Source organism: Pristiophorus japonicus, chromosome 3 (assembly GCF_044704955.1).
Source record: "Pristiophorus japonicus isolate sPriJap1 chromosome 3, sPriJap1.hap1, whole genome shotgun sequence".
Classification (NCBI taxonomy): Eukaryota; Metazoa; Chordata; class Chondrichthyes; family Pristiophoridae; genus Pristiophorus; species Pristiophorus japonicus.
This window is the reverse complement of record NC_091979.1, coordinates 30,352,935-30,376,906: the sequence shown is the minus strand read 5'-3', so window position 1 is coordinate 30,376,906 and position 23,972 is coordinate 30,352,935. Positions and strand designations below refer to the sequence as shown.

The following is a 23,972-nucleotide window of genomic DNA, read 5'->3' as shown; positions in this document are numbered from 1 at the left end:
TTGCATACATCCCTTATTTCTTGTTTGATGCTGTCCCCAACCTCACTGCTACTGTTTGGTGGTCTGCACACAATTCCCGCTCGTGTTTTCTGCCCTTTGGTATTCCGCAGCTCCACCCATACCGATTCCACATCATCCAGGCTTATGTCCCTCCTTACTGTTGCATTAATTTCCTCTTTAACCAGCAACGCCACCCCGTCTCCTCTTCCTCTCTGTCTATCCTTCCTAAATGTTGAATAACCCTGAATGTTGAGTTCCCAGCCTTGGTCACCCTGGAGCCATGTCTCCGTGATGCCAATTACATCATACCCGTTAACTGCTATCTGCACAGTTAATTCGTCCACCTTATTCCGAATACTCCTCGCATTGAGGCCATAGCCTTCAGGCTTGTCTTTTGAACACTCTTTTCCCCTTTATAATTTTGCTGTAATGTGGCCCTTTTTCTTTTTTGCCTTTGGGTTTCTCTGCCCTCCATTTTACTATTCTCCTTTCTATTTTTTGCTTCTGCCTACATGTTATTTCCCTCTGTCTCCCTGCATAGGTTCCCATCCCCCTGCCATGTTAGTTTAACTCCTCTCCAACAGCACTAGCAAACACTCCCCCGAGGACATTGGTTCCGGTCCTGCCCAGGTGCAGACCGTCCGGTTTGTACTGGTCCCCCCTCCCCCAGAACCGGTTCTAATGTCCCAGGAATTTGAATCCCTCCCTTCTGCACCACTCCTCAAGCCACGTATTCATCTGACCTATCCTGCGATTCCTACTCTGACTAGCATGTGGCACTGGTAGAAATCCTGAGATTACTACTTTTGAGGTCCTACTTTTTAATTTAGCTCCTAGCTCCCTAATTTCATAGGACCTCATCCCATTTTTTACCTATATCGTTGGAACTTACATGCACCATGACAACTGGCTGTTCACCCTCCTTTTTCAGAATGTCCTGCACCCGCTCCGAGACATCCTTGACCCTTGAACCAGGGAGGCAACATACCATCCTGGAATCTCGGTTGCGGCCGCAGAAACGCCTATCTATTCCCCTTACAATCGAATCCCCTATGACTATAGCTCTCCCACTCTTTTTCCTGCCCTTCTGTGCAGCAGAGCCACCCACGGTGCCATGAACTTGCCTGCTGCTGCCCTCCCCTGATAAGTCATCCCCCTCAACAGTACCCAAAGCAGTGTATTTGTTTTGCAGGGGGATGACCGCATGGGACCTCTGCACTACCTTCCTACCACTGCTCTTCCTGTTGGTCACCCATTCTCTATCTGGCTGTGTACCCTATACCTGCAGTAAGACCAACTTGCTAAACGTGCTATGCACGACATCCTCAGCATCGCTCCAGAGTGATTCCACCCTCAGCTCCAGTGCCGCAATGCGGTCTCTCAGGTGTTGCAGGCGGATGCACTTCCCGCACACGTAGTCGTCACGGACACTGGGAGCGTCCCTGACATCCCTCGTATTACAGTAGGAGCATAAAACGTGTCCAAGCTCTCCTGCCATGACTTAACCCCTAGATTAACTTAATTTGGCAACAACAATGCTAAATGTTACTTACTGATAAAGAAAAGAAAAATAAAAAAATACTTACCAATCACCAGCCAATCACCTACTCCCTTGGCTGTGACGTCACCTTTTGATTTCGTTCTGCTTTTTTGCCTTCTCTCCCAGCTGCAGCTGCACCGGGAGGCCTTTATAGGCCTCTAGCCTCTCCGCCATCCCGCTGCTCCCGTGAACTCTTGCTCCCTGGACTCCGAGTGTGGGCCTTTATAGGCCTCTAGCCTCCTCGACGTCCCACTGCTCCCATGAACTCTCGCTCCCTGGACTCCGAGTGTGGGCCTTTATAGGCCTCTAGCCTCCTCGACGTTCCGCTGCTCCTGTAAACTCTCGCTCCCCGGAACCAGAGTGTGGGCCTTTATAGGCCTCTAGCCTCTCAGACGTCCCGCTGCTCCTGTGAACTCTCCCAGAGGGCTGTGGAGGCTCAGTCTTTGAATATATTCAAGACAGAGATTGATAGAGTTTTGGATATTAAGGGAATCAAGGGATATGGGAAGGTAAGTGGAGTTGGAGTAGAAGATCAGCTATGAGCAGGCTCAAGTTCCTGACTGGCCTACTCCTGCTCCTAATTCTTATATTCTTATGTTCTTATGTGTGGCTATGCTGGCACTGTGCTAGCCACATATACTAAATTTAATCTAAAACACTTTACATACACTCACACAATACATATAAATGTACTTCATGTGCATATATTTACTTAAGCATCGACCACCATTCAGTAAAACACATGCACCCAACTTTTCATCCCCCAATTTTAACAACAAATCCACAAAAAGGTTAAAGTTCACATGCACACTGTGCAAATATTAATATTGAGTTCACATGCCCAATGACAGTGTCTATTACTCATTTTTGACTTACCAATCACAAGTGTAATTCATCACTTCAGGATTTTTAATTACCCACATGTGACTAGTGGCTGACATGTTGGACAACACTGGTTAAGATGAGGAAGAGGAGGAGTGGGGTGGATGAAGAATGGATCCTTGGGGGCCTTGCAAGATGAAGGTGTGGGGATGGGACGAGAAGCCATTGCTGGAGATGCTCTGGCTATGATCAGAAGATCAGTTATATGTGCACAAATCGTTAGAGGTGGCAGGGCAGGCTGAGAAAGCGGTTAAAAAAGCTAATGGGATCCGGAATGTCATAAATAGGGACATGGGGCTGGATTTTCGGGTCGTTTGCGACCGGGTTTTCGCTGCATTTTGACCTTCTGCGGCGCAAAATCTGCTGTTTATCGTCCGGTCGCAATCCTCGGGTCGGTTTTTGCGGTGCCGCTTAGAAGCACCACCAGGGTGAGCTGCCCCGGGTGTGCAACACTCTCCCTGCGATACCACTGTGAGTTTCGAGACTCACCTGACCCGTACACCCTGAAACGCGCCGCGCGATGGCCGCCAGGGAAAGTGGTTAAAAAAGCATATGGGGCTTCATAAATAGAGGCAAGGAGTACAAAAGCAAGGAAATTATGCTGAACCTTTATGAAACACTAGTTCGACCTCAGCTGGAGTACTATGTCCAATTGTGGGCACAACACTTTAGGAAGGCCTCAGAGAAGATGCAGAAAAAATTTCCAAGAATAGTTCCAAGGATGAGGTTACGCGGATAGACAGGTCCAGCCCTGCCAGCGGGGGTGAGGTGGATAAACTGCAAAAAAGATAAGTTCAAATTTTTATTTTTTTATATTTTTGCAGCGATTTGTGAGGTAAGGGTGTTGGCAATGTTTTTTGAAAGTTTTTTTGAATTTTTTTTCCCCTCCGAAGGCCTCTCTCGGGGGGCTCCCAGCCCCGCACTAAAGTTGGCAAAGGTCCTGTTTTTGAGCCGCGAAAATAGTTCAACGCCTCCCTTTGTGCAATGCACAAATAATGAAAGTTAAGCAATTAATCGCGAATAGTAATTGGGCGTTAAATTTCCTGCCCCGCCTCCGTTTTCGCCCGAAAACAGACAGGTCGAAAATCCAGCCCTAAAGTAAAAAAGCAAGAAAGTTAAGATGGACCGTTATAAAACACAAGTTCAGCCTCAATTGGAGAATTGTGTCCAATTCAGGAAGGATGTGAAGACCTTAGAGAGGATGCGGAGAAGATTTACAAGAATGGCTCCAGTGATGAGGGATTTTGGTTATGTGGATAGACTGGAAAAGCTAGGGTTGTTATCCTTGGAGCACGAAAGATTGAGGGGTGATTTGATAGAGGTGTTCAAAATCATGAGGGGTCTAGACAGAGTAGATAGAGAAAAACTGTTCCCATTGGCAGAAGGGTGGAGGACCAGAGGACACAGATTCAAGGTGATTGGCAGAAGAACCAAAGGCGACATGAGGAAAAACCTTTTTACGTCGTGAGTGGTTCGGATCTGGTTAGGATCTGCCTGAAGAGGTGGTGGAGGCACATTCAATTGTAGGTTTCAAAAAGAGAATTGAATAAGTACCCGAAGGAAAAAAAATTGCAGGGGTGTGGGGAAAGGATGGCGAGTGGGACTAGTAGTGGGACTCTTGCAGAGAGCCGGCACGGGCGCAATGGGCCGAGTGGCCTCCTTCTGTGCTGTAACCGTTCTGTGATTCTAGGTAAGAGCGGCACCAAGTGAGGGCTGTCCCACTGTGCTCAGAGCAGAGGTTGTGCATCACATCAGGATGGTTGGATCAACCATGTCAAAAGCTGCAGAGAAGATGAGGAGGGACGATGCCCCACGGTCACAGAGAATATTTTTGCAGACAACTAGTCGGTTTAATGAGATAGAAAGAAAGAAGGACTTACATTTATATAGCACCTTTCACGACCACCGGACATCTCAATGCGCATTACAGCCAATGGAGTACTTTTGAAATGTAGTCACTGTTGCAAGTTGGGAAATACACAGCAAGATTCCACAAATATCAATGTGGTAATGGCCAGATAAACTGTTTTTGTTTTGTTGATGAGGGATAAACATTGGCCAGGGCACAACTCCCCTGCTCTTCTTTGAAATATTGCCATGGGATCTTTTATGTCCACCTGAGAGGGCAGAAGGGGCCTCGGTTTAACGTCTCATCTGAAAGACAGCACCTCCGACAGCGTAGCACTCCCTCGGTACTACACTGGAGTGTCAGCCTAGATTTATGTGCACAAATCCCTGGAGAGGGATTTGAACCCACATTCAAATGCAGTCCCTCAAAATCGAGGAAGACTTGCTTCCACTCCAAAAGTGAGTTCTCAGGTGACTGTACAGTCCAATACGGGAATTACAGTCCCTGTCACAGGTGGGACAGACAGTGGTTGAAGAAAAGAATGGGTGGGGAGTCTGGTTTGTTCCATGCTCCTTCCGCTGCCTGCGCTTGTTTTCTGCATGCTCTTCCTCCACTTAGGACGGTCTTTGGCCAGGGACTCCCAGGTGTCGGTGGGGATGTTGCACTTTATCAAAGACCCTTTGAGGGTGTACTTGAAACATTTCCTCTGCTCACCTGGGGCTCACTTGCCATGCTGGAGTTCCGAGTAGAGCGCTTGCTTTGGGAGTCTCGTGTCGGGCCTCCGGACGTTGTGGCCTGCCCAACAGAGCTGGTCGAGTGTGGTCAGTGCTTCGATGCTGGGGATGTTGGCCTGATCGAGAACACTGACGTTGGTGCGTCTGTCTTCCCACAACCTTCTGAATCAGAGGCGAGCGTGCTACCCACTGAGCCACAGCTGACATGCAGCAGATAATACAGTTAAATACAAGCATGATGAAATGATCCGAATGGTAATGTAGTGTTTGTTCGCGCCAGTTACTGAATGCCTTGGTATACACTCCTCCCACTTTTATACATTGGAAACGTCTCCGCTTTGGAGCAGTGTTGACTGTTCAATCATCTGTTTTCATCTATATTTGATGTGCAACATGAATGCATCGTGCTTCCAAGAAGCATGTGCAAAGTGCATCCCATTGTCCAATAATCACACGCTGGGCTACATCTGGAACCAAATGTGTTTTGAGCCCTCTGGCAGTTTCAGAGATTAATTGCACAGTGTTTCGTATAATATTACAGTGTGTCCAATTTGCACCTGCACCATTATTATGTATTAGCACTCATTGTGGATGCAGTTTGCTGTCTCCACATGCTCCGGGACTGTTTAATTTGTGTTGCTCTCTGCTGGCACAAACGGCTAGTTCCGCCTGCGACAGAAATTGTAAAGTCCTGTCCCTGCAGTACAGACTTACACGAGGCACATACTGAAGTCAAGGTCACTCAGGACCTGCACCTTTATTTCACAGCTCTGGAATGCCGCACTTGCCTGAGACCTGTCTTTATATACGTGTGTGGGACAGGTGTGCAGTGTCTCCTGCAAGTGCACCCCTGTTGGTAAAGTATGCTTGTGATTACAGGTCATATCTAGTTATAGTCATGTATAGCATGGTAAGATACAGTTATATAGAGTGGTGTGAGATACATGACAGAAATAAATCTCCCAGTAACTGCGTAGCCGTGTCGGCGTAGGTCTGCCCGGAAGCCATTAAACCGCCGTTTGTTTCTATAGCCCGAAGAGATCACGGCCTGTTAGAAAGGTTAGAGAAACCTCTTGCCCGAGCGAACCAAAGGTAGAGCAGGTCTGAGCGCCTACTTGATATTCCCGTTGGTACTGAAATAGTCAGCCAAAGAAACATTTGCAGAGCATCGCACACGTGATTCAATGAAATGATTTCGGACCATTTATCCACCCTGTACGTGTGATGTTCAAACAGCTGTCGGTGCTTAACTTTAGCACAACTTCATTACTGCGGCTGGATCGTCAGCAGATCTGGAGTGCCAGCACAACAGGTGCCCAGATACCTTTAGAGGTGGGCAGACAATAGACGTAAATGACCTTAGAACTCATATTAGTGTGGAAGCAAGTCGTCCTCGACTCCGAGGGACTGCCTAAGAGAAGAAGGATGACAAGGATGAACAAAAGGACTTGCATTTATATAGCGCCTTTCACAACCACGGGATGTCCCAAACCGCTTTACAGCCAATGAAGTACTTTTCGAAGTGTACTCACGGTTTCAATATAGGAAACGTGGCAGCACAGTTATGCACAGCAAGCTCCCACAAACAACATCATCATCATAGGCGGTCCCTCGAATGAGGATGACTTGCTTCCACATGGGTTCGTAGATGTTTCAATGAAGGGCCCAATATTCCAGTCCTGAACTCCAATTGAGGGGGTGGAAGATGCCTGTGCGTGGATTTTTTTAACGTGTGGTGACCGTTGCACATCAGCCACCACACGGTCCCACAAACAGCACTGTGATGATGACCAGCTCATTTGTTTTAGTGATGTTGGTTGAGGGATAAATATTGGCCCCAGTACACCAGGGATAACTCCCCTGCTCTACTTCGAAATCGTGCCGTATCTTTTATGAAAACCTGAGAGATCAGTCGTGGCCTCGGTGTAATGTCTCATCCAAAAAACGGCACCTCTGACAGTGCAGGGCTCCCTCAGCACTGCACTGGAATGTCAGCCTCGATTTTTGTGTTCAAGTCCCTGAAGTGGGATTCAGGGGTGAGAATGCTACCACTGAGCCATGGCTCTCGGCGACGAGACTCGAGGTGCTCAGCGCCTTCCCAGATGCTTTTCCTCCACTTAGGGCAGTCTTTGGCCAGGGACTCCCAGGTGTCGGTGGGGATGTTGCATTTTATCAAGGAGGCTTTGAGGGTGTCCTTGAAACGTTTCCTCTGCCCACGTGGGGATCGCTTGCCGTGTAGGAGTTCTGAGTAGAGCGCTTGCTTTGGGAGCCTCATAGAAACATAGAAAATAGGTGCAGGAGTAGGACTTTCGGCCCTTCGAGCCTGCACCACCATTCAATTTCATGGCTGATCAATCCCTCAGTACCACTTTCCTGCTTTCTCTCCATACCCCTTGATTCCCTTAGCCGTAAGGGCCATATCTAACTCCCTCTTGAATATATCCAATGAACTGGCATCAACAACTCTCTGTGGCAGGGAATTCCACAAGTTAACAATTCTCTGAGTGAAGAAGTTTCTCCTCATCTCAGTCCTAAATGACCTACCCCTTATCCTAAGACTGTGTCCCCTGGTTCTGGACTTCCCCAACATCGGGAACATTCTATCCGCATCTAACCTGTCCCATCCCGTCAGAATCTTATATGTTTCTATGAGATCCCCTCTCATTCTTCTAAACTCCAATGTATGAAGGCCTAGTTGATCAAGTCTCTCCTCGTATGTCAGTCCTGCCACCCTGGGAATCAGTCTGATGAACCTTTGTTGCACTCCCTCAATAGCAAGAACGTCCTTCCTCAAATTAGGAGACCAAAACACAATATTCCAGGTGAGGCCTCACCAAGGCCCTGTACAATTGCAGTAAGGCCCCCCTGCTCCTATACTCAAATCCCCGAGCTATGAAGGCCAAGATACCATTTGCCTTCTTCACTGCCTGCTGTACCTGCATGCTAACTTTCAATGACTGATGAACCATGACACCCAGGTCTCGTTGCACCTCCCCTTTTCCTAATTTGCTTCCATTCAGATAATATTCTGTCTTCGTGTTTTTGACACAAAGTGGATAACCTCACATTTATCCACATTATTCTGCATCTGCCATGCATTTGCCCACTCACCTAACCTGTCCAAGTCACCCTGCAGCCTCCGAGCGTCCCCCTCACAGTTCACACCGCCACCCAGTTTAGTGTCATCTGCAAACTTGGAGATATTACACTCAATTCCTTCATCCAAATCATTGATATATATTGTAAAGAACTGGGGTCCCAGCACTGAGCCCTGCGGCACTCCACTAGTCACTGCCTGCCATTCTGAAAAGGACCCATTTATCCCGACTCTCTACTTCCTGTCTGCCAACCAATTCTCTATCCACGTCAGTATATTACCCCCAATACCATGTACTTTGATTTTGCACACCAATCTCTTGTGTGGGACCTTGTCAAAAGCATGTTGAATGTCCAATACACCACATCCACAGGTTCTCCCATGTCCACTCGTTACGTCCTCAAAAAATTCCAGAAGATTTATCAAGCATGATTTCCCTGTCATAAATCCATGCTGACTTGGATCAATCCTGTCACTGCTTTCCAAATGTGCTGCTATTTCATTCTTAATAATTGATTCCAACATTTTCCCCACTACTGATGTCAGGCTAACTGGCCGATAATTAGCCGCTTTCTCTCTCCCTCCCTTTTTAAAAAGTGGTGTTACATGAGCTACCCTCCAGTCGATAGGAACTGATCCAGAGTCGATAGACTGTTGTAAAATGATCACCAATGCATCCACTATTTCTTGGGCCACTTCCTTAAGTACTCTGGGATGTAGACTATCAGGCCCCAGGGATGTATCGGCCTTCAATCCCATCAATTTCCCCAACACAATTTCCCGCCTAATAAGGATTTCCTTCAGTTCCTCCTTCTCACTAGACCCTCGGTTCTCTAGTACTTCCGGAATGTTATTTGTGTCTTCCTTCGTGAAGACAGAACCAAAGTATTTGTTCAGTTGGTCTGCCATTTCTTTGTTCCCCATTATAAATTCACCTGAATCTGACTGCAAGTGAGCTACATTTGCCTTCACTAATCTTTTTCTCTTCACATATCTATAAAAGCTTTTGCGTTCAGTTTTTATGTTCCCGGCAAGTTTCTTCTCGTACTCTATTTTCCCCCTCTTAATTAATCCCTTTATCCTCCTCTGCTGAATTCTAAATTTCTACTAGTCCTCAGGTTTGTTGCTTTTTCGGGCCAATTTATTTGCCTCTTCCTTGGATTTAACACTATCCCTGATTTCCCTTGTTAGCCACGGTTGCGCCACCTTCCCCGTTTTATTTTTACTCCAGACAGGGATGTACAATTGCTGAAGTTCAGCCATGTGATCTTTAAATGTTTGCCATTGCCTATCCACCATCAACCCTTTAAGTATCATTTGCCAGTTTATTCTAGCCAATTCACTCCTCAAACAATCGAAGTTACCTTTCCTTTAAGTTCAGGAACCTAGTTTCTGAATTAACTGTGTCACTTTCCATCTAAATAACGAATTCTACCATGTTATGGTCACTCTTCCCCAAGGGGCCTCGCACAACAAGATTGCTAATTAGTCCTTTCTCATTGCACATCACCCAGTCTAGGATTGCCAGCTCCCTAGTTGGTTCCTTGACATAGTGGTCTCGAAAACCATCCCTAATACATTCCAGGATATCCTCCTCCACTGCATTGCTACCAGTTTGGTTTGTCCAATCAATATGTAGATTAAAGTCACCCATGATAACTGCTGTACCTTTATTGCATGCATCCTTAATTTCTTGTTTGATGCTGTCCCCAACCTTACTACTACTGCTTGGTGGTCTGTACACAACTCCCACTAGCTTTTTCTGCCCCTCGGTATTCCGCAGCTCCACCCATACCGATTCCACATCATCAAAGCGAATGTCTTTTCTTACTATTGCACTAATTTCCTCTTTAACCAGCAATGCCACCCCGCCTCCTTTTCCTTTCTGTCTATCCTTCCTAAATGTTGAATACTTCTGGATGTTGAGTTCCCAGCCTTGGTCACCCTGGAGCCATGGCTCCGTGATGCCAATTACATCATACCTGTTAACTCCCCCTAGGACATTGGTTCCGGTCCTGCACAGGTGCAGACCATTCGGTTTTTACAAGTTCCACCTCCCCCAGAACCGGTTCTAATGTCCCAGGAATTTGAATCCCTCCCTTCTGCACCACTCCTCAAGCCACGTATTCATCTGAGCTATCCTGCGATTCCTACTCTGACTAGCACGTGGCACTGGTAGCAATCCTGAGATTACTACTTTTGAGGTCCTACTTTTTAATTTAGCGCCTTGCTCCCTAAATTCGCCTTATTGGACCTCATCCCATTTTTATCTCTATCGTTGGTACCTATATGCACCACGACAACTGGCTATTCACCCTCCCTTTTCAGAATGCCCTGAACCCGCTCCGAGAAATCCTTGACCCTTGCACCAGGAAGGCAACACACCATCCTGGAGTCTCGGTTGCAGCCGCAGCAACGTCTATCTATTCCCCTTACAATTGAATCCCCTATCACTGTAGCTCTCCCACTCTTTTTCCTGCCGTCCTGTGCAGCAGAGCCACGCACGGTGCCATGAACTTGGCTGCTGCTGCCCTCCTCTGATGAGTCATCCCCCTGAACAGTACCCAAAGCAGTGTATCTGTTTTGCAGGGGGATGACCGCAGGGCCCTTTGCGCTACCTTCCTTGCACTGCTCTTCCTGTTGGTCATCCATTCCCTATCTGGCTGTGTACCCTTTACCTGCGGTAAGACAACTCACTAAATGTGCTATTCACGTCATTCTCAGCATCGTGGATGCTCCAGAGTTCATCCGCCCGCAGCTCCAGTGCTGCAATGCGGTCCGTCAGGAGCTGCAGGCTGATGCACTTCTCGCACACGTAGTCAGGGACACCGGAAGCGTCCCTCACTTCCCACATAGTACAGGAGGAGCATAACACATGTCCGAGCTATCCTGCCATGATTTAACCCTTAGATATACTTAAATTGGCAACAACAATGCTAAAGGTTACTTACTGGTATAGAAAAGAAAAAGAAAACTACTTACCAATCACCGGCAAAGCACTTACCCCCTTGGCTGTGACGTCACCTTTCGATTTCTTTCTACTTTTTTGCCTTCTCTCCCAGATGCAGCTGCATCAGCTGGCCTTTATCGGCGTCTCGATGCTCCCCGGACTGCCCGAATGCCTTCGACTGCCGCCTCTCCGACGTGCTGGGCCTTTATAGGCCTCTCGACGCTCCCTGGACTGCCCGAACTCCTCCGACTGCCTCCTCTCCAATGCGCTGGGCCTTTATAGGCCTCTCGATGCTCCCCGGACTGCCCAAACTCCTTCAACTGCCGCCTCTCTGACACGCTGGGCCTTTATATGCCTCACAACGCTCCCTGGACTGCCCGAACTCCTCTGACTGCCGCCCCTCCCATGTGCTGGGCCTTTATAGGTCTCTCGATGCTCCCCGGACTGCCCGAACTCCTCCGACTGACACCTCTCCGACGTGCTGGGCCTTTATCGGCGTCTCGATGCTCCCCGGACTGCCCGAACTCCTCCGACTGCCGCCTCTCCGATGTGCTGGGCCTTTATCGGCGTCTCGATGCTCCCCGGACTGCCCGAACTCCTCCGACTGCTGCCTCTCCGACGCGCTGAGCCTTTATAGGCCTCTCAACGCTCCCCGGACTGCCCGAACTCCTCCGACTGCCGCCTCTCCCACATGCTGGCCCTTTATAGGCCTTTCGATGCTCCCCGGACTGTCCGAACTCCTCCGACCTCTCGTGTCGGGCATGCTAACAATGTGGCCCGCCCAACGGAGCTGGTCGACTGTGGCCAGTGCTTCGATGCTGGGGATGTTGGCCTGATTGAGAACACTGACGTTGGTGCATCTGTCCTCCCAGGGGATTTGCAGGATCTTACGGAGGCATCGCTGGTGATATTTCTCCAGTGATTTGAGGTGTCTACTGTATTTGTTCCATGTCTCTGAGCCATACAGGAGGACGGGTATCACTACAGCCCTGAAGACCATAATGTCGTCGAACTACAATATGCAGATGACGCTTGCGTCTCCGCATATTCTGAGGCCGAACTCCAAGTCATCGTCAACATCTTCAGCGAGGCGTACGAAAGCATGGGCCTTACATTAAACATCCGTAAGATAAAGGTCCTCTACCAACGTGACCTTGCCAAACAGCATTGCCCCACCAGTCATTAAGAACAACGGCATGGCCTTGGACAACGTGGACCAATTTCCATACCTCAGGAGCCTACTATCAGCAAGGGCAGACATCGATGACGAGGTTCAATACCGCCTCTCATGTGCCAGCGCAGCCTTCGGCTGCCTAAGGAAGGCAGTGTATGAAGATCAGGCCCTCAAATCTGGCACCCAGCTCATGGTCAATGTTATACCGAGGCCCCACCTGCCCTCTCAGGTGGATATAAAATTATATTGAAAGTGATCTAAGAAATTCTCTAAATATTGAACAAAGCTCTAAATCTAACCATTACGCTGTGAAGAGGCAGCTTCCAAAATTGAGCCTTCATGGCGGAAAGGGATGGTGAATTGCGAACAGCTCCAGCATTAATTCTGTGTATTTATGCTGGTTCAGCGTGTCCCACTGATGATAGCTGTCCTCTGGGACATGGAGTGCAATGTTCTGATTGCTAAGGTGGCCCTGCTGACGTTCACTGGGGATAAAGGCCACTCAATAATTCATCAAACCCTGGCCGTGTCTTGGCTGTCATGCTTTGCTGGAAAAGAGAAAAAAATTAATTTGATTGTTCATAAGCTAAAATCACTTTTGCAGTTAAGTAATCTGAGGCATCTACACCATCTAAGCTGTCATCGCTTGCATTGACGATGGAAAAAGGCTCGAAAGCCATTATGAATTATTAATGATAAACACCCCAACTTCTCTCTGGTACAAGAAAATCAATTACTAGTGATCACGAATTAATTTAAACAGTTCACTGGATGTTCACATAAGTGGAGGAGGTGATGAAAAAGAAGATTAATTCGCTACAAATTAATGTAATAGTTGTGTTCAATTAATTTCCAAAGTAATTTTTTGATGCACTTTTTTTACTTTGGCTTTTTGCCAGTGTGAACATTAGCAAACGCAATGTGGAATATGAGCATTTGTCATTTCTCATTTTTTTTAAAACAGATTCCTTCATCAATTTATTAATGAACATTGCACCAAAGTTTAACAGTGCAGCAGTTGACGATTGAATGCAATAGGTTCTGGCTTTGTACAGCCTGCATTTGCAGTCATCAGATCATAAAATAGATCTGGATGAAGTAGGCCATTCAGCCCACATTATTCCACGATGAACCTCCAGTCCCCCCTGTATCCAAATAGAGTTGGGGAGTCCAGAACTAGAGGCATAACCTTAAAGTTAGAGCTGGGCCATTCAGGGGTGATGTCAGGAAGCCCTTCTATCTAAAAATTCTTAAGGGACTTGACAGGGTTAATGCTGGGAAAATGGCTGGGGAATCCAGAACATGGGGTCGCAGTCACAGAATAAGGGGTCGGCCATTTAGGACGGAGCTGAGGAGCAATTTCTTCACTCAGAGGGATGTGAACCTTTGGAATTCTCTGGGATAGAGAATGCTCAGTCATTGAGTATATTCAAGACAGGTCAATAATCTTTTGGGAACGAAAGGAATTAAGGGATATGGCGTTAGTGCGGGAAGTTGGAGTTGAGGTAGAAGCTCAGCCATGATCTTGTTGAATGGCAGAGCAGGCTCGAAGGGCCAATTGGCCTACACCTGCTCCTAATTCTTATGTGAAGGAGCGTGGAAATCTGGAACTTCCTTCCCCAAAAAGCTTTTGAGGCTGAGGGTCAACTGAAAATGTTAAAACTAAGATTGAAACATTTTTGTTCTGCAAGGGTATTAAGAGTTCGGGAACCAAGGCGGGCAGATAGAGTTAAGGTACAGATCAGCCATGATCTGATTGAATGGCAAAACAGATTTGAGGGCCTAAATGGTCTACTCCTGTTCCTATGTTCCTAAATGTTCTTAATGTTTCGTAAACTACTCTCGGGATTTTGCTTTCACTATCTCAACAGAAGTCCATTGCTCGGCAGGAAGACGTTCTTAGCATTGAGTCTAAGTTTACCTTTTACTAATTTGACCCTGCTGTCATAGTTTAATTTGAAGTAATGATGTGGATTTACCTTCTCTCTACCTGTACTGGGCTGTAGACAACAGGACTGTGCATCTGCCGTCTCGGCCTTTGAGATTGCAGAAACAAAGAGAGAAATGTATGCAGGGACTTTCAGTAGGTTATTGGTTATCTTATATGGCATTTCGGACAGGCTGTTTTCTTTCAGGCGAGCTTCTGGCTGTTTTCCTTTGATAGGTCAGTTATCCTGGACTTTTTGGACCTGGGGCGGAGTAGCTTCACCTTTTCACCTGAGCTAGAGCGGGGCGTTTCCAAATCATATTTCGGCAGGCAATACGAGTGCCATTTCCAGCAGGGGATAGCCTCTTTAGATTGTGTACCAGCTTAATTTGTGACTGCAATCATTGCAAAGCCAACTTTATAAAATCTCCATGTGGTGCATTGGACAGTTCAACTTTGCCTAACCATCAGCTTTGCCGAACCAGACAACGTTGCAGAGCAGGCAGTATAACTGGAGTTAAAACCACACGGCAACTACAAGAGAAATGCAAGGAACAGCACCAACCCTTGTACATGGCCTTCTTTGACACTGTCATCTATGAGGGACTATTGAGCGTCCTCTTCCGTTTCGGCTGCCCCCCAAAAGCTTTCACCATCCTCCGCCTGCTCCACGATGACATGCAAGCCGTGATCCTGACCAACGGATCCACCACAGTCCCAATCCACGTCTGGACCGGGGTTAAGCAGGGCTGCATCATCGCACCAACGCTCTTCTCGATCTTCCTCTCTGCAATGCTCCATCTCAACAAGCTCCCCGCTGGAGTGGAACTAAACTATAGAATAATAAGAACATAAGAATTAGGAACAGGAGTAGGCCATCTAGCCCCTCGAGCCTGCTCCGCCATTCAATAAGATCATGGCTGATCTTGTCGTGGACTCAGCTCCACTTACCCGCCCTCTCCCCGTAACCCTGAATTCCCTTATTGGTTAAAAATCTATCTATCTGTGACTTGAAAACATTCAATGAGCTAGCCTCAACTGCTTCCTTGGGCAGAGAATTCCACAGATTCACAACCCTCTGGGAGGAGAAATTCTTTCTCAACTCGGTTTTAAATTGGCTCCTCCATATTTTGAGGCTGTGCCCTCTAGTTCTAGTCTCCCCTACCAGTGGAAACAACCTCTCTGCCTCTATCTTGTCTATCCCTTTCATGATTTTAAATGTTTCTATAAGATCACCCCTCATCCTTCTGAACTCCAACGAGTAAAGACCCAGTCTACTCAATCTATCATCATAAGGTAATCCCCTCATTTCTGGAATCAGCCTAGTGAATCGTCTCTGTACCCCTTCCAAAGCTAGTATATCCTTCCTTAAGTAAGGTGACCAAAACTGCACGCAGTACTCCAGGTGCGGTCTTACCAATACCTTATACAGTTGCAGCAAGACCTCCCTGCTTTTGTACTCCATCCCTCTCGCAATGAAGGCCAACATTCCATTCGCCTTCCTGATTACCTGCTGCACCTCTGCACCACAGCATGTTGTAATTTCTCCCGGTTCAAATAATATTCCCTTTTACTGTTTTTTTTCCCCAAGGTGGATGACCTCACACTTTCCGACATTGTATTCCATCTGCCAAACCTTAGCCCATTCGCTTAACCTCTCCAAATCTCCTTGCAGCCACTCTGAGTCCTCTACACAACCCGCTTTCCCACTAATCATATAGTGTCATCTGCAAATTTTGTTGCACTACACTCTGTCCCCTCTTCTAGGTCATCTATGTATATTGTAAACAGTTGTGGTCCCAGCACTGATCCCTGTGGCACACCACTAACCACTGATTTCCAACCGGAAAAAGACCCATTTATCCCGACTCTGCTTTCTGTTCTCCAGCCAATTCTCTATCCATGCTAATACATTTCCTCTGACTCCGCGTACCTTTATCTTCTGCAGTAACCTTTTGTGTGGCACCTTATCGAATGCCTTTTGGAAATCTAAATACACCACATCCATCGGTACACCTCTATCCACCATGCTCATTATATCCTCAAAGAATTCCAGTAAGTTAGTTAAACATGATTTCCCCTTCATGAATCCATGCTGCATCTGCTTGATTGCACTATTCCGATCGAGATGTCCCGCTATTTCTTTCTTAATGATAGTTTCAAGCATTTTCTCCACTACAGATGTTAAACTAACCGGCCTATGGCTACCTGCCTTTTGCCTGCCCCCTTTTTTAAACAGAGGCATTACATTAGCTGCTTTCCAATCCGCTGGTACCTCCCCAGAGTCCAGAGAATTTTGGTAGATAATAACGAATGCATCTGCTATAACTTCTACCATCTCTTTTAATACCCTGGGATGCATTTCATCAGGACCAGGGGACTTGTCTACCTTCAATCCCATTAGCCTGTCCAGCACTACCCCCCCAAGCGATAGTGATTGTCTCAAGGTCCTCCCTTCCCACATTCCTGTGGCCTGCAAATTTTGGCATGGTTTTTGTGTCTTCCACTGTGAAGACGGAAGCAAAATAAATGTTTAAGGTTTCAGCCATTTTCACATTTCCCATTATTAAATCCCCCTTTTCATCTTCTAAGGGACCAACATTTACTTTAGTCACTCTTTTCCGTTTTATATATCTGTAAAAGCTTTTACTATCTGTTTTTATGTTTTGCGCAAGTTTACCTTCGTAATCTATCTTCCCTTTATTGCTTTTTTAGTCATTCTTTGCTGTTGCTTAAAATGTTCCCAATCCTCTAGTTTCCCACTAACCGTGGCCACCTTATACGCATTGGTCTTTGATTTGATACTTTCCTTTATTTCCTTGGTTATCCACGGCTGGTTATCTCTTCTCTTGCCGCCCTTCTTTTTCACTGGAATATATTTTTGTTGCGCACTAGGAAAGAGCTCCTTAAAAGTCCTCCACTGTTCCTCAATTGTGCCACCGTTTAGTCCTTGTTTCCAGTCTACTTTAGCCAATTCTGCCCTCATCCCACTGTAGTCCCCTTTGTTTCAACATAGTACGCTCGTTTCTGACACAACTTCCTCATCCTCAAAATGTATTACAAATTCAACCATATTGTGATCACTCATTCCAAGAGGATCTTTTACTAGGAGATCGTTTATTTTTCCTGTCTCATTACACAAGACCAGATCTAAGATGGCTTGCTCCCTTGTAGGTTCTGTAACATACTGTTCTAAGAAACAATCCCGTATGCATTCTATGAATTGCTCCTCCAGGCTTCCCCGTGCGATTTGATTTGACCAATCGATATGTAGGTTAAAATCCCCCATAACTACTGCCGTTCCTTTTTCACATGCCTCCATTATTCCCTTGATTATTGCCCGCCTCACCGTAAAGTTATTATTTGGGGGCCTATAAACTACGCCGACCAATGACTTTTTCCCCTTACTATCTCTAATCTCCACCCACAATGATTCAACATTTTGTTCATTGGAGCCAATATCATCTCTCACAACTGCCCTGATATCATATTTTATTAACAGAGCTACCCCACCTCCTTTCCCTTCTTACCTATCTTTCTGAATCGTCAGATACCCCTGTATGTTTAATTCCCAATCTTGGCCACCCTGCAACCATGTTTCTGTAATGGCCACCAAATCATACCCATTTGTAATGATTTGTGCTGTCAACTCATTTACTTTATTTCGAATGCTGCGTGCATTTAGGTCGAGTGTTTTCATCCTAGTTTTTAAACCATGATTTTTAGTTTTGACCCCTCCTGCATTCAGTGGCCCTTTTTGTTTCTTGCCTTTGGTTTCTCTGCCCTCCACTTTTACTCATCTCTTTTCTGTCTTTTGTTTTTGTCTCCTTTTTGTTTCCCTCTGTCTCCCTGTATTGGTTCCCATCCCCCTGCCATATTAGTTTAACTCCTCCCCAACAGCACTAGCAAACACTCCCCCTAGGACATTAGTTCCGGTTCTGCCCAAGTGCAGACCGTCCAGTTTGTACTGGTCCCACCTCCCCCAGAACCTGTTCCAATGCCCCACGAATTTGAATCCCTCCCTGCTGCACCACTGCTCAAGCCACGTATTCATCTGTGCTATCCTACGATTTCTACTCTGACTAGCACGTGGCACTGGTAGCAATCCCGAGATTACTTTTGAGGTCCTACTTTTTAATTTAGCTCCTAGCTCCTTAAATTCGTCTCGTAGGACCTCATCCCTTTTTATACCTATGTCGTTGGTACCAATGTGCACCACGACAACTGACTGTTCTCCCTCCCTTTTTAGAATGTCCTGCACTCGCTCGGAGACATCCTTGACCCTTGCACCAGGGAGGCAACATACCATCCTGGAGTCTCGGTTGCGGCAGCAGAAATGCCTATCTATTCCCCTTATGATTGAATCCCCTATCACTATCGCTCTCCCACTCTTTTTCCTGCCCTCCTGTGCAACAGAGCCAGCCACGGTGCCATGAACTTGGCTGCTGCTGCTCTCCCCTGATGAGTCATCTCCCTCAACAGCACTCAAAGCAGTGTATCTGTTTTGCAGGGGGATGACCAGATGGGGCCCCTGCACTATCTTCTTTGTAGTGGTAATCAATGGGAACCAGTTCAACCTTTGTTGCCTCCAGGCTAGATCCAAGGTCGTCCCATCCGCTGTCATCGAACTACAGTACGCGGACGACACTGGCATCTGCGCACATTCAGAGGCTGAACTTCAAGCCATCGTCAACATCTTCACCGAGGCATACGAAAGCATGCCTTACACTAAACATCTGTAAGACAAAGGTCCTCCACCAAACTGAACCTGCCTCACAGCACTGCCCCCCGGTTATCAAAATCCACAGCGTGGCCTTGAGCAACGTGGACCATTTTCCATACCTCAGGTGCCTACTATCAACAAGGACAGACATAGACGACGAGGTCCAACATCACCTCCAGTGTGCCAGTGCAGCCTTCGGTCGCCTGAGGAAGAGAGTGTTTGAAGACCAGAGCCTCAAATCTGGCACCAAGCTTATGGTCTACAGCGCAGCAGTGATACCTGCCCTCCTATATGGCTCAGAGACGTGGACCATATTCAGTAGAGACCTCAAAGTGCTGGAGAAGTACCACCAGCGCTACCTCCGCAAGATCCTGCAAATCCACTGGGAGGATAGATCCACCAACGTCAGTGTTCTCGATCAGGCCAACATCCCCAGCATTGAAGCACTGACCACACTCAACCAGCTCTGTTGGGCGGGACACATTGTTAGAATGCCTGATACGAGACTCCCAAAGCAAGCGCTCTACTCGGAACTCCTACACAGCAAGCGATCACCAGGTGGGCAGAGGAAACGTTTTAAGGACACCCTCAAAGCCTCCTTGATAATGTGCACATCCCCACCGACACCTGGGAATGCCTGACCAAAGACCCCCCTAAGTGGAGGAAGAGCATCTGGGAGGGTGCTGAGCACCTTGAGTCCCATCGCCGAGAGCATGCAGAAAACAAGCGCAGGCAGCGGAAGGAGCATGCGGCAAACCAGACTCCCCACCCACCCTTTCCTTCAACCACTGTCTGTCCCACCTGTGACAGAGACTGTTATCCCAGTATTGGACTGTACAATCACCTGAGAACTCACTTTGAGAGTGGAAGCAAGTCTTCCTCGATTCCGAGGGACTGTCTATGATGATGATAACTAGAGTCTACTAATTTAACGCTGTGCGAAGGTACTAGCATCAAGCCAATAACTGCCGTCCAACAATACGCTTATTCCGGCAACAAAAATCGCTAGGGTCTTAAAGCTTCTTATAAACTAAAGCAGTTACTTCAGAATATTTGTCACGCACTGTCACATGAAAGAAACCATCCACTGCAGTTAGATGTCTTTGTTTATGTCCCTAATAAAGAAAAAAAATTGATCGTGTAGTAATTATGATTTCCTTTTAATGTTTTACAGATTGACCATTTCCACACCATGAACTACAAACTGTCATCTGTTTCAGATACTGCACTGAATGGCCTCAAGTCTCTTGTCCTGGGCAAGATAGTCGGTAAGCAAATGAACACTGGTTCCTGCAACATGAAAAACGAAATATACGTGCCAGAGTGAGTTTTTAATATTCGCCTTTCTGAATGCTAGCAATTAAATTTGTTCTTGAAATGAGGAGGAATGAGGAGGACGTGGCTGAGATAACAGGCTCAGCAATTGCATTCTGCCTTCAGCCTCACATTTGAAAACTGCCAGGAAAAGCGAGATAGCCGCTTTCTCCCACTGATGGGGTGCTGAAGGGTCACAACGAAATAAGTTATAGCAAGCTCCACCTATTCCCCGAGTGAGTCTATTTTATTAAGAGCTCCGAGTTCCCTTATTCTGTTGGGTTTATCTCCAGCAATGTGGAAAATGGGATCACAAGTCAGCGCAGAAGCAGATGGTGAGCTAAAATTGGGTCGGAATGAGATTGGCCGGGACGTTTATGGGAAACCCAGCACTATGGCTGGCTTCCACCTTATCTTAGCTAGCAAGAATAGAATATGCAAAGAGAAAACCGTTACCATTCCCCAACTCAGCTATGCCTTCATTTAATAAGAATCAAAAATATATTGGCAAAATCTTTCAGATCTGCAGTATATTGTTTAAACTTTTAAAATGTGCTACTTTTTTACTTTGCATCATTGGAAACAGTCTGCTTCTAGCCACTGTATCCCATCCCATCACAATTTTAAACACCTCTATCAATTTCCTCTGTTCTAACTGATTGTTCAAGATTTAATCATAGGATTACATAGGATATACGACACAGAAACAGGCCATTCAGCCCAACCAGTCCATTTGACTCCATTCAAGCCTCTTCCTGTCTTTCTTCATCTCCATTTATTAGCATAACCCTCTATTCCCTTCTCCGACATATGTTTATCTAACCGTCCCTTAAATGCATCGATACTATTCCCTTCAACCACTCCCTGTGGTAGCGAGTTCCACATTCTCACCTCTCTTTGGGTAAAGAATTTTCTTCTGAATTCCCTATTGGATTTCTTGGTGACTATCTTATATTGATGGCCTCTAGTTATGCTCTTCCCCACAAGGGAAAACATTCTCTCTGTCTCCACTCTATCAAACCTTTCACAATTTTAAAGACTTCTATGAGGTCATCCCTCAGTCTTCATTTTTCAAGAGAAAGGAGACCCAGCCTATTCATCCTTTCCTGAAATGTATACCCTCGCATTTTTGGTATCATCCTTGTAAATCTCTGCACCCTCTCCAGTGCCTTTATATTATGGCGACCAGAACTGTGCGCAGTACTCTAAGTGTGATATAACCAAAGTTCGATACAGGTTTAGCAAAACTTCACTACTTTTCAATTCTATCCCTCGAGAAATAAATCCTAGTGCTTGGTTTGCTTTTTTAATGGCCTTGCTAAGCCGTGTCGCTACTTTTAATCACTGAATGAAGTTGAGTGTTTCTTGTTTTAAAGAAAGACTTGCATTTCTGTGGCAACTTATCATCTTTCAGAAACTTCTCAAGACCCTTTACATACACAGAGTTACTTTTAAGTGCAATCATTGTTAGATCGGCAGATGTGACAGCTGCTTTTCGTGGCAGTGATTCAGTGAACATGTTGACCAGGACACTGGAGAACTCCCTGCTCATCGGAATAGTGCCATGGGATCTTCAACATCCATCAGAATAGGCAGACAGGACACAAAGAAGTGTCAGCCTGGTTTATGTGCTCAAGGCTTAGACTGTGGGTCGAACTTGTCAGATTCTTGGTCAACATTGTTACCAGCTGAATCAGAATGATAGTCGAAGGATATTATAGCCTGGGAATCACAGTTTGCAGTATTAGCTACAAACCTGAAGCACAGTTATATCACATTCCTCTATCTGTTATTTAAAAAAATCTCAAATGTGTTAATACTGCCCTTAAAGTGGTGGCCAGAGAAATGTGATAAATAGTCCGACACTAATACTGTAAAAATAATTTTTGGAGTAATGGTAACGTAACTGGCATTAATAGGCTAGATTTTAGGCTTTTCTGTTTTCGGGGCATCAGGGGGCGCAGCGCGAAGGGAGGCGTTGTGCACTTTTCATGGTGCAAGGATGGGAAACTTGCGAATTAAACTGCTGGGCCATGTGTGCTCCGAGAAGGGCCTGGGGGGGCCTTAAAAAAAAACCATTCCCAAAACATTGCCCACGCCACATCACAAATTGAGAAAAAAATTCAAAGAAGGAACACTCGCACTGACCTTCGGAGTACTTCACCTCCCTCTGGGCCGTCGGCTATGCTGGTCCACACTGATTTCCCAGGCGGTCATTGCGGGCGCAATTCCGGGCAGACGGATCGGGCAAAAGGCCAAAGTACTGCCGGTGTCGCAACCAGAGGCGTTGCACACCCAGCGCAGCTCTTCCCGACGGTCCTGCTCAGCCCCGCCGCAAAACCTAACTGGAGGACAGCGAAGGGGCGCAGGAGACCGGAACACCGCCTTTCACGCCGCTCCGGGGCGAAACCTGGAGCGCAAAAGACTGCAAAATCCAGCCCGTGTTCCAAGAAAAGATGCCTCATTACATTAAGGCCTGGGCAATAAATGTTGGCTTTGCTAGTGACGCTTAAAATCCAAGAATGAATAAATAAAAAATAATCATTAGCTGCATTGGCTGGGAAAAATACAGACCGACTTGGGAGGTTTTATTTTAGTGTAACAATTTTTTTAAACGGTATTCGTTCCTGGGATGTGGGCGTCGCCAGCAAGACCAGTATTTAGTTCCCATCCTTACATGCCCTTGAGAAGGTGGTGGTGAGCCATCATTTCAGAGGGCAGTTAAGAGTCAACCACTCTGCTGTGGGTCTGGAGTCACATATAGGCCAGACTCTGTAAGCACGGCAGATTTCCTTCCCTAAAGGGCATTAGTAAACCAGTTAGATTTTTATGACGATCAGTATTATCACCATTACAGATACTAGCTTTTCTTTTTATTAAAGATTTATTTCATTAACTGAATTTAAATTCCACAGCTGCCATGGTGGGATTGGAACTCTTGTCTCTGGGTTAATAGTCCAGGCCTCTGGATTACTAGTTCAGTAACTCAACCACTGTGCTACCGCTCCCTTTTAAAATGGACTTCTTATCACCTTCTGCCTGGGAGTAAGGATTAATGCAATTTAAAATTCTTCACACAGCATGTACGCAACATGGGAGTTTGCTCCACAATGAATTTTTTCCACTTTGAAAAAGCTGTCTTGTAGAAATTCTGTGCCTGTACTCTGAAAATTCGGTCTTCTGCCGCCCCTCTTAGCACCCGGAGGGGCGGCATTGGTGGCAGAGAAAGCACTTGCGCCTGGGCAGCCAGCTTCCAGTGTCCCGCCGGGACATTCGGTGCCGGTATTGACAGGGCATGGAGCATTACCGTCCAGGAGAGGCGAACCGGTGTTCAATGCCCCTGGCTATGACACTGGCTCGAGTTCTGGTTACTGCCCGACCCTTAGCGCTCCATGGTGCGCCGTGCCGGGAACTCCTGTGGAAGCGAGCGTTCCGAGCTGTAGCGGCCACAGTGAGGTAAGTAATGCTGACCTCAGATAAGTGGGATTGTGGTGTTTTTTTAAATTATTTTTTGAGTGATTTATTTTGTGGCGGTGTGAGCTATGAATTGGGAATGTTTTTGATGGGTTTTTTTTCAGGGTTTTTTTTTTACCCCCAGGCCTCAGTTAGGGCGCTCCAAGGCCGGCTGTTTAGCCCGGGATTTTTCTTTGCTCAACCGGCCTAGCGCCCTAAAAGAAGAGTGCAACGCCTCCCTTAGTGCCCACTCCAAACTCTGCGCCCAGCTGATGAATTTTGCGGTGGCAGACGCAATCCACTTGCCAGCGCAAAATTTACCGCTCCGT

The 23,972-nt window shown here is 46.6% G+C and overlaps 1 protein-coding gene across 1 annotated transcript in view; it reads left to right on the top strand.

The window, feature by feature from the left end:
- LOC139253715 (contactin-associated protein-like 5) overlaps positions 1–23,972 on the top strand; it is a 1,602,302-nt gene that overhangs the window by 1,478,176 nt on the left and 100,154 nt on the right. Inside the window, exon 22 of the mRNA XM_070873519.1 lies at positions 20,051–20,144. Coding sequence (XP_070729620.1) covers positions 20,051–20,144 — 94 coding nt within the window. The remainder of the gene's footprint in view (positions 1–20,050; positions 20,145–23,972) is intronic.